The 11,629-nt window shown below is 36.8% G+C and overlaps 1 protein-coding gene and 1 non-coding gene across 2 annotated transcripts; both read right to left on the reverse strand.

The window, feature by feature from the left end:
- Positions 1 to 2,187: 2,187 nt before the first annotated feature.
- atp6v0ca (ATPase H+ transporting V0 subunit ca) lies at positions 2,188 to 5,298 on the reverse strand. Its single transcript, XM_027139158.2, has 3 exons — positions 5,026 to 5,298; positions 3,813 to 3,996; positions 2,188 to 3,279 (listed from the first exon to the last, which is right to left on the reverse strand). Exons 1-3 carry the CDS (start codon positions 5,096 to 5,098, stop codon positions 3,075 to 3,077), a joined length of 462 nt encoding a protein of 153 aa, XP_026994959.1. The 5' UTR covers positions 5,099 to 5,298; the 3' UTR covers positions 2,188 to 3,074.
- A 2,480-nt stretch (positions 5,299 to 7,778) lies between these two features.
- Positions 7,779 to 7,850, reverse strand: trnac-gca. Its single transcript has one exon. It is a non-coding gene; the product is annotated as a tRNA-Cys (tRNA).
- Between the last annotated feature and the right edge of the window lie 3,779 nt (positions 7,851 to 11,629).

Below are 11,629 nucleotides of genomic sequence, written 5' to 3' on the forward strand. Positions count from 1 at the left end.
ACAAAAAAAAATTATTTTATTAGGATTTTATGTGATAGACCAACAGGAAGTGGCACATAATTGTGAAGTGGAATGAAAATTATAAATTGTGTCCAAATTATTTTTACAAATAAATATCTGAAAAGTGTGCCGTGCATTTTGTATTCAGCCCCACTGAGTCATTACTTTGTAGAACCACCTTTCACTGAAATTACAGCTGCAACTCTTTTGGGGTATGTCTCTACCAGCTTTGCACATATAGAGAGTGAAATTTGAAAATACGTGCTATACTCTGACACTAAGATTTAGTATTTATCCAATATTGGCACATTAGAACAAAATTAAACCTTGAATATTCTTTTGTCAAGTATCTCCTATGCTAAGATTAAAATAAATAAATCAAATGTTATTATATGTACATATTTCTAGACAATTTCACAGATTTCAAGATTGAAATAATCTCACTGTATCTCTTTCTAATTTTAAGATTTTATTTCAAGAAAGAAAGCAAATTTATCTGCCAAGAAATTAAGGAAATATATAGCTTGAAATGTGAAAAAACATAGGCAATAATAGGCTGAATAACATTTCCCTTGTTTATATATATATATTTTTTTCAGTGCATAACTGTGGCACAGGTTCCCAATCCTGGTCAACCCATGTTACACTCGTTGTTTTGTTTGCTTTGCTTTCACACATCTTATCCATCTAATCAGCTAATTAATAGCACATTCTGAGTTAAAGTTAGTGTGGGGAGCTCCAGGACCAGAGTTGGTAATCTTGGTTTAGGGCAGATTTTCTTTGAGGTCCCTCACTTACAGAAGTATTCCTTGAATATCAGTGGTAACTCTTATTAAGCTGGTGGATTATTGCTTCCAAGGTCATGAGCTTAAATCCTAACACAGCCAAGCTGCACTAACCCTCAACTGATAGATACATGTAAGTTTCAATGGATGGCTGCCAAATGCTATAAATGCTTCAGATTTATCTGCTGCGTCTCATAAGCTCGAGGTTCTGGACTCTGTGAGAAAAGCATACATTTGGTGCTTCCTCATTCCAATAGTTACATTTTCCATGATTTGGGTGAACAGTTGTAGCATAGCACCATTATTTAATACTGTTTGTTATACGGAAATACATTTGGAGACAGGGAATAAAACAGCAACTGTGGGTTAATTTATTTATTGTAAATGTTTTATTGTCCACTTTATGCTATTCTATAGTTTCCCATTACCAAATTTTGACCCAGTTGAACACCTACAGTATAAGGAAGTTTTGGAATGATGTGTTTAACAGAGCTCTCCTCCAACTATCAGAACACAAGCTGTGAGAATATCTTCTGGAAAAAAACGATGTCCATTCTTCTGGTGGAGTGTTAGACAATCTAATACTAATCCCTAATGTGGATACCAGAAAAATAAAAACACACATGAACATCCCATTCCAGGTTTAGACTTTCCACTTGATATATTATTATGGCTGTCAGGCACTGATGTTGGCTAAGGAGGGTTGGGGGAGTCAGTGTTCCAGTTTCTACCAAAGGTGTTAATTGGGGTTTAGGACATGGCTCTGTGCAAGGCACTCAAGTTTTTCCACTTTAACTTAGCAAACCATGACTTCATAGAGCTTATTGTATATATATATATAAAGTTCCAGTGGTAGGGAAGTGGTATTGTCAAACCACATGTGGGTGTGATGACCAGATGTCCACAAACTTATGGCCAAATTTGTAAAAGCTGGAGATTGAAACTGTTCTGGCAGCTCCAGTTCCACAACATCTTACTAAGATAGCTTCTTGTTTATTGCTTTCTCTTTCACTTGTATAGACCACACCTTTGACTAAATTATATACTGTGTAACTGTAAAAGTAAGGGGAGAACGCAAGTCATTAATCCTGGATTACAAACTTGATAAAATGCTATTGTAGTGGAATATGTTAATAGTTCAGAGGAAGAGCACAGAAACTCTGACATGGTAATCGATGTACTATATGTGCCATGCGTCTCATCCAGCGTTTGGCACAGCATGAATAACGTTAAAATGTAAAGCTGTGTGTTGTAGATTCAGCAATATTAACCATAAGATTGATAACACCTCACATTCCACTGCACTAAAATACTTTGTGTTCCAGTAGTAACTGAAAAAAATACCGTAGCACATGCATGAAGATGTGCAAGTAGTGAATGCAAACCAAAACCAGACAGAGAGGGAAGTTGAGGAAGTTTTATTTGGAAACAGGACGGGCTGGGCTGGTGTGTGCCCATCAATGCAACCAGAAACAGTAGTAGCTACAGGTATAACGCTACACATTGTTCAAAGAATGTCACCTTAGAATTAAAACATACACATTCACACAAACATATGCGTGCATACACTCACAGACGGCACGCTCTGTAAATTTCCACACCAATAACTTTTTGATACAGACAACAAAATTTGCATGGTAACCGATGATTACATCCAGAGGAACTCCAAGCACAAATTACCCACAGTGCAATTCACCTACCTATACAGATATATATATTTCTGTTTATATATATAGAGAGATCACTGGGATTTCAATAAAGACTTTCAATTAAACAATTTCATGAACATTTCAAAATCTTCATAAATAATCAGTGAAAATGCACCTTTTTTTAATTTTTTTTTTTAAAGTCCTTATCTTAGTATTAATCGGCAAATGGTCCCAAAATAGAAAAAAACAAAAAAAACAAGATGATTTGTTCGTCATACAAGAGGGGAAAATAAAAATGCAGACAAACAAGTGTAGCAGTAAAGTTAGGGGCAGCAATCTAAACACCAACAGGACAAATTCACAAGCTACACAGCGCATTTACAAGGAGACGCACGTCAGGCTACTATAATACACACAGAGAGGAGAGCTCTCTCATACATTTAATTGCCCACCAAGCACAAACACGCACGCACACACTTACATACACACAAACACACTCCCCTCTCTTCTGTTCATGTGGTGTAGTCAATTGTTGTTTCATTAAGTGGATGTTAGAGTTGGTATTTGTGTGTGTTTGTGTGTGTAGTGGGTGGGTATTTGTATCACTATATTTATAAATTATTATTCTTATTAATGCTGTTTACTTGGTGGAGAGGATAAGGGCAACAATAAGCCCATAAAGCCCCAGAACCTCAGCAAAGATCAGGATAAGGATCATGCCAACGAACAGACGAGGCTGCTGGGCCGTGCCTCGAACTCCTGCATCTCCTACGATCCCGATGGCAAAGCCGGCAGCAAGGCCACTCAGACCCACACTCAGCCCAGCACCCAGGTAAAGAAAACTCCTGCATGTAGATAGAAATATGATTTAACTGTTTAATTGCTCACTTCAATCAAGAGGTACAACATTCCTAACAGTGTCCACCAATAACAGGATAATAAGTCAGGACATTTTTATGCCATTTTACAACTTGAAAAATGTCACTACATCCAGCAACTTGGGTATTAACAATTATGTACTGCTACATTGAGATCTGAAGATAAAATTGAGATTAAATCCAATTAAAATGAATTCATTCTCACAGGAAATTAAACCAAATTGCTAAACCTGCCAATTGATTTCTGTCTTTAAACTTGACTTTCACTCAGTTCAAAACCAAAATAAGATGTGTATCCTAGTCATCTTCTCATCACACCCATATTCAGTACTAGATAACTTATGGTTATATGGACTTACATGGTTGTGAGGTTCTAACGATCAATCTAAATAATACGTATATATATATATATATATATATATATATATATATATATATATATATATATATATATATATAAAAAGACAGAAAATGAACACGCATTCGTGTGAACGACTTACCTGAAGAGAGGGAGGTTGTCTGAAATGTTGTTAGCAATGAGTACAGCCACCACCAAGCCGTAGATGGCGATGATACCTGCCATGACCACGGGAATGATGGACTTCATGATGAGCTCCGGCCTCATCACCGACATAGCAGCGATGCCTGTGCCGCTCTTGGCTGTGCCATAAGCAGCACCGAGTGCTAAAGACAGTGCATGAGAAAAAAAAACACATTAGTGAGGCAACTAATCTCGTAATCAGACGACGAGGCAGAATCAGGGTTTATTGCTCGCATTGTACATACATGACTTAAAATAAGTGTGTGTGAGAGGGGGTTTTCTTGCTGAATCAGAACTAAGACCAGTTTACCCAAAAATAATCATTGTAGATGTAACACCCAGATGTAAAATATCCATCCATGCATTTTATTATTATTATTTTTTAATCTATTCCACAGAGCTGCATTAAAAAGGTACAAGAAATCAAGGTCAGGAGGAAGTATGAGGCATTGGGCATCTTTTGCACCAGCAGTCACGTGTCAAAACTAGGTACTTCCTCCCGGTAGAGGAAGCACAAAACAGGCGTTAAATTGGTCATAGAAACGATGAACAAAAACGTGATGCAACGATCAATCAAATCTCTGTAGACTGGGGAGGAGAAAAGACAACAAACTACTCAAAAAACACAGGATCTCTGTTGTTATTTAGTCAGAACTGATAACATGGACTTGTAATACTAAATATTACGCTTGAATTATATAATGACAGGTTATTAAAAAAAAACAAGAGTCTTGAATCAACCAGCTGAGGAACCAAACTGAGGTTCACTGCGGCTTCGGTGCAATAAAATAAAATGTCCTCGTGCAAAACGCCACAGAGAAGCTAACGAAGCTAACAACCGTCTGTCAGGGACACGAGTACAGACGGTGTACGTTTACTCGGATAAACACGCTCGTTTCAGGTGCGTAGGTGGATTATTTTTATTTTTTTTTTTACTATTTGGACCGACCTAAATAAATAATTTAAAAGACATCTACGTCAAACAAACGTCACGTACCGTGATGTAAACCGTCACTTCGGTTCCCTTCCCCCTTCCACCCCAATAACGAGCCGCATCAGCGCTCCTTCACAACCCGAGTGATATTTAATCTTAAATTCGATTTAAGATGAAAATAAAAAAAAGCGTAAATGTAAACGCGATGGGTTGAAGGTGAAACGCCGTGGTGTCTTACCGCTGAAGACCATCGCTGCTGAGGCGCCCATCACTGCGAAGAAGGGGGAATACTCGGGATTGTCGGAGGACATCCTTCAGGACACAGACAAACTAGCAGCAGAGAAAAGAAAACGAGCCGAAATGCCCTCAGTCTAAAGCGTTAAAGCTTTCAGGAGTGACCCTAAGAATGTCAAAGGCTCAGAAGATCCGTAGAGTCTAAGAGCGGAGTCACGAATCACCAAAGAACAGCAGATCGCCGGCGGAGAGGAGGAAGAAAATGGCGATCCAGAAGCGGTCACATGACCAACCATAAGCGCACGAACCATTTCCGCTTTTTTTAGGGGAGGTCCGATAAACGCGCAACGTATTTTCCAAACTTTTGTAATGATTCATCTTGGGACGTGTTACGGATATTTTCCCAACTCACATTAAACTATAAGTAGAAGTATAAGATTTTAATCTTGTTTGGAAATGTTAAGGATTTCTGAACGTTTTATGTATCCCCCCGTTTTTTAGATATTTTAGTATGACCCATTGCAGACTTGTCTGAGATGTGTGAACAGATGAGAGAGAGAGAGAGAGAGAGAGAGAGAGAGAGAGTGCAGAACGTTGCGTTTTTTCATTTTTAGGCCTACATGAGAGTTTCAGGTGTGTATAAAACACCACTGTTTACAATGAATAACATTAATGAATGTAATGCCATATTGATGGCATTCACAAACACACACCATCTCTATACTGCCTTGTCAACCTGAAAACATGAAAAGGTGGAAGATTTTTCCATCCCAAGCATCAGTATGATGCACTGGGCAATTGCAATATTTGAACCATGTTACTCTATATATAAATATAAAGGACCTTGAAATGAATTAACATTAAAATTAGGCCATGATTTAATGTCACATATGACAGTTGTATAGGAAGTGAGTTGTGAGCACTGGTCATGTGCTTAGTCTCATGACTTCACATGGAACTTCAGACTTTAGAAAGGGGGAAGTAACCCCTCCTGTCTCTCGCTCACACACACACACACACACACACACACACACACACACACACACACACACACACACACACACACACACACACACACACACACACACACACACACACACACACACACACTATATTATATTGGTCTTATGTAACCACACACACACACACTACCTAACTATATTGTATGGGTTTCATGTAAACACACACACACACACACACACACACACACACACACACACACACACACACACACACACACACACACACACACACACTATATTGTATGGGTCTCATGCAACCACACACACACACACACACACATGATTATTTTAAACCCTGCAAACGACAGAGCACAAAAGGAACTTTGGTTGATACAAGTGTAGATAAGTTTATTTTACAGAAAGTCAGAAAGTCTTCATCTGATTGCAGAGCTATTGAGTTATTATAGTCTCTGTAAATGTAACACAACATATTCATTTACATTTATAAGCCATGTGTAAAGCTAAGGAACAGATGGTGCAATAAAGTGAATATTACAGAATTGTGCAATAAAGGTTATTTCATCAATGCAATCAAGTTCAAGCTTCGGGCTATTGCTTAAATGAACGTAGTTTGCAAACACTATATGTTTGTAAGGTTTTAATGTCTTACTTGCGTTTCAATTTCATTTACATATCATGGGAGATTTTTTTTGTCATTTCAGCTAGCATATATTTTCAACAAAAAGAAATGAACTGTAATTTCGAAAATCATACTCTTTTGTGGTAATACACAGCTCACCCACTCGAGCTGCTATTTACTTCAGCAGTGCAGTGTCATTGTTATATATTTGTCATATAATCTCACAAAAATTGTACATAATTTATTAATTCATAACAGCTTTTTCCTGGTCAGGGTTTTACCTGGTGCTAAGCCTATCCTGGGAACTTTGAGCTTAAGGGTACTGTGAGCAGACACACACTGACACCAAGTTAATCCACCTACCAGCATGATTTATGGAAAAAACTGAAAAACCCTGGAAAAACTCCAAACAGATACTAACCCGTTCTTTCAAATCACCAGATAATGTCAGCCGTGCAATCGGATTCATTAAGTATTTGGCCTAAAAGAAAGATTCCACATAGCAAGTTAATGTTGGGTCAAATGGTGGGCTGACAGACTTTCAGCCACCTTTAAAACCATCTTGTAAATGTTAGCCCATTGTGCTGCCATTGACCGGGCCTCACGCTCATCAGACCTGAATTGAATTTGGAATTTCTTTGGACAGTATGTATCGGAGCATCTGAAGTCACCAAGTAGGACCGCAGACTCTCCAGGAACTCACTCTTGTCATCTCATCAGGATCATGCCCAGACATTATCAGGAATGCATTCAGATTATATATTAATTGTAAAGATTTTCAACTTGAATATTTCGTTCATCAAGATCAAATTTGTGATTTAAGTGTCCCAATAATTTTTCTGGACAGTGTCTAAACATTTTAGTTCAGTTTTAAATTTACTGTACATGAGTATCCTAATAACGGGTGCATTTGATATTATAACCGGTAGATGTCGCTGCTCCTCTTATTAAAGCACAGGATTATATACTCATATATCCTGGTGCTCTTCCTACGTGGCACAGAACGGTACTAAATCCTTTCCTGCTGTGGCTGACGAGCTAGACCCTATATCTCAGCCCTTTGTATTTCATTTCTCTTTTCAACCACTGTCGATAATATATGCGATATCCATTTTCATTTGGTCTTCAGCAGATAGTCAAAATTATCCCCAGGTGAGGGGGCACCCGGATTTGAACCGGGGACCTCTTGATCTGCAGTCAAATGCTCTACCACTGAGCTATACCCCCTGACGTCTTTGGGAATCAGCAAATCAGCTTTGGGTCATGGTGTATCAGGTATATATGTATGTATGTATGTATGTATGTATGTATGTGTGTGTGTGTGTGTGTGTGTGTGTGTGTGTGTGTGTGTGTGTGTGTGTGTGTATGTATGTATGTATGTATGTAAACACTCAATGGGTGTCTGTTTCACAAGAAAAAAAAAATCACATTCATGACACACTTTTATTGTTTTCATTTGACTCACTATTATTTAGTTATAATACACAAAATTATATTACCCCAGACAATAATCCCTTTAAACAAAGACTTCCCATGATCCGCTCTTCTGAGTTGAAAATAATCTAATCTAAACTACTGTTGTGTGAATTGTTTATACTGTTGCCTATAATATGATGACATCCCTGTACACTAATTTTGCTGAATCTTCAGTATTATACCATTCAAAATATAATAATAAAAGTCTAACTAAAAGAAAAGTGGCAGTGAAAACAAGACATTATTAATTAAATAGCAGTATTTCAGGTTTTATTTATTTATTTTTTACTCCAGGCTACTGTGAAGCTTTTGAACAATATCCATGACTCCATTAGACATAACCATCTTGCTGGTTACATAGTGTGTTGTTCTCATTACTACCACTAGATGTCGCGGTAATTCTACATATCACACAGCTGAAAGTGATTGGCTGCTCGTTTATTCCAACAGTTAAAAGATAATAAAGGTTCCATTTTCTATCTTAGCATCAGTTTTTACACCTCTTCCCCCAATGACCAGGCAGATTTGATGCCTTCTATGTGAAAAGCTCACAGACGTCACAGCTGATGATTTCAGTTTTCTCCTGTTTTATAGAATTCAAACTGGGAATAATTTGTTTAACTATAAAGATTGTGAGTAGATGGTGGACAAATTTGTTACATTAATAAATGATATAAAAAGGGAATATTTTTCATTGCCTCTTTATTTCAAATAGTGCATTTGTAGTTATTTTCCTGTGGAAGAACAATTGGTAAAAAGTGTTCATATCACATGTCTGTCATCAAAGGAAGAGAGTAAAATGTGGGCTTGAAGGAATTTAATGCATGTTTGCAATGTCTTCATTTTTTATGCTTTGCCTAACTCACAAGCACATAAACAAATTCTTCTCAACCAAGTAATGTGCTCCATTGCAAAAAGTGCAGTTAGAAAGGAAAAACAGATATCATTGTCATACACTTTAAAAAGAAGAACAGCAGAATCATATAGCACTGTGATGATAATGATGATGATAGGATGATAAAGAGACCATCAGTGCGGAAAAATGGGGAGAAAAGTGTGTGAATGTTCTGAGCTGTCTTTTTTCCTCTTCCTCTCCCTTTGAAATGACCAGACCATCTCTCCAGTGGCTGAATACCATCATTCGGCCTCTGAGTTTCCTCCTGAAACTGTAATCAGAACAGGTCTTATTGTTGCAGTACAGTCATTATCATTATCAATAAAACATTTTTGCTCAAGGGTCAATAAGTACTCTATCTATCTATCTATCTATCTATCTATCTATCTATCTATCTATCTATCTATCTATCTATCTATCTATCTATCTATCTCATGAATGGCAAAGCGGCATCTGTAATAATTACTCTAAAATTGTGGAGCAACATCCAAGCCTTTAATTAGGATGAATGTTTTTTTTTTTAAATACTGTGTTGAATAATTTTTTTTAAAAAAATAAGTGGATTTAAAAAATATAGTACAATGAAAGCAGTGTTATTAAGGACATAAATTATATTACTGTAATATATTATTGTGCAATACAAAAAATTAACCACATATTTATTTATTTGTTTGTCAGGACTATATTATTGCTTTATGTTTAATGCGATGCTGACCTTTGCAACAGCCTAGTGGTATCTGCCATGTGTAAATGAGTCTCCTAAACCAACCACTGTTGTTGTTGTTGTTAAGCAACTGTGATTTATTACCACAGTGATTTATTAGACAGACAGATAGATAGACGGATAGACCACAGAATCGACATGCATTCAAATATAATCTTAACAGATATTTCAACCATAATGTGGACTTTTCCTGTTCATGCACAAAGCACGCAATTCTTAGATATAACATTAAAAACGACTATATTTGTGCTGTAAATATGAACATGGCCTACTCGTTCCCTGGGAGGCTCAAATCATCCATCACTGTGCTGCATGGATGCTACTGTGGGTGCATCACAGAATGTAGATGATGTAGGAGAGAAAAACGAGCCCGATGATCGCAAAGAACATCAGCATCAAGATGTCCACCATGGTGTCTTCGGCGGAGAAAGCGAACAGTCTTGTCGAGACGTTTGTGGACAAATCCTTGTGATTTCCGGTGTAGTCCGGTACAGAGCATCCCTTTCTGTCAGCCCCTTTAACGTGGGCGTCAGTGTGCATAAGCTATTCCTACTAATGCTTAAAATGTATAATCATAACGCTAAGGTTATACTTATAATTTGAGCAGGTTATGTATAAATGTATATAGAGGTATTTAAAACTTATTATTTTTTGAAATATATCTATCCTCTCAACCGGCCACCATAGTAAATAGAAATTATAATTAAATATATAATATATAAAAGTATAAATAAGTAAATATAAATTTATAATAAAAGATGATTAAAATTAAATTCGCAATACTAGCGTTATGTGATCTGTGACCATTTTTTTTTGTAGATTTCTACATAAAACATACTGCATTTGTGTACAACTTTTATATCAAATGGAACACAGTATGTCATTCTCTATAGATGTGTATTTTACCCCCACCTTAGACTGCCACCCCTATAAATTAACTGGAACTATCTTATCTCTTTACCCCAGATTAAAATGTTGGGCTTTGCCCCAGCTACAAATCTCAGACCCTTACCTTTTGAAATTTTTGAATGTGGATATATTACAGAGTACACTATAATCCAACTTGTAAAAGAAAATCAGTATATAAATATTAATGAATAAAAATATTTGTATTAAATATACCGTTGAGAAAAAGTGCATCTGTGACACATTATACACACTACTTTTAATGATTCTGCAAACTGATGATTTAATGGTAGACATCCTCGCTGTAGTAAATAACAACGGCAGACAACATCGCACGCCATCTCTTTTTCAAATAGCTCTGTATCAGTAGAGGTTTTATATACAAACACAGTGACCAGACACAAGATCTCGAAAGATTATTTTAGTTACCAATACAGAAGGCAGCTCCACACCTCACCTACATCATGTACTGTATATGCATTGAAAGAAAAGCAGTTAAACCTTAGGTTAAATGCTGGAGCAGGGGAGCTCAATGAAGCATTACATTTGAAGACATACAAACTGAGATGCGGCTTGTCACAAGAAGAGACACATAAAAAAAGAAGACCTATGATGTACGTGTTAAGATGTATGCGTTAAGACTCTGAGGTTTGTTGGTATAAGAAACATATGAGGAGTTAATCAGATATATATCTTAAGCTAAAATGGATGCATCTTGGACTTTTCAAGAACAGTGTAATGTCATCCCGCGACATTCTTCAGGGCACATATAATTATCTTTATAATTTATTAGCAGGTTAAAGTTTTTGTTATTAGACATTGATTTATGATTCAGTGTTTAACCACCTTACTTACATTAACAAGCAAATATGTCAAAAAAATTTGTGGACACCTGGCCATAAAATCCCTATGTTTGTTGCCCAACTCCTTTGGAAAGGTTTTTCTCTAGGTTTTGAAGAATAGCTGTGGGGATATGTACACATTTAGCACTGATGCTGGGTGAGG

The sequence above is a fragment of the Tachysurus fulvidraco genome, chromosome 15 (assembly GCF_022655615.1).
Source record: "Tachysurus fulvidraco isolate hzauxx_2018 chromosome 15, HZAU_PFXX_2.0, whole genome shotgun sequence".
NCBI classification, from domain to species: Eukaryota; Metazoa; Chordata; class Actinopteri; order Siluriformes; family Bagridae; genus Tachysurus; species Tachysurus fulvidraco.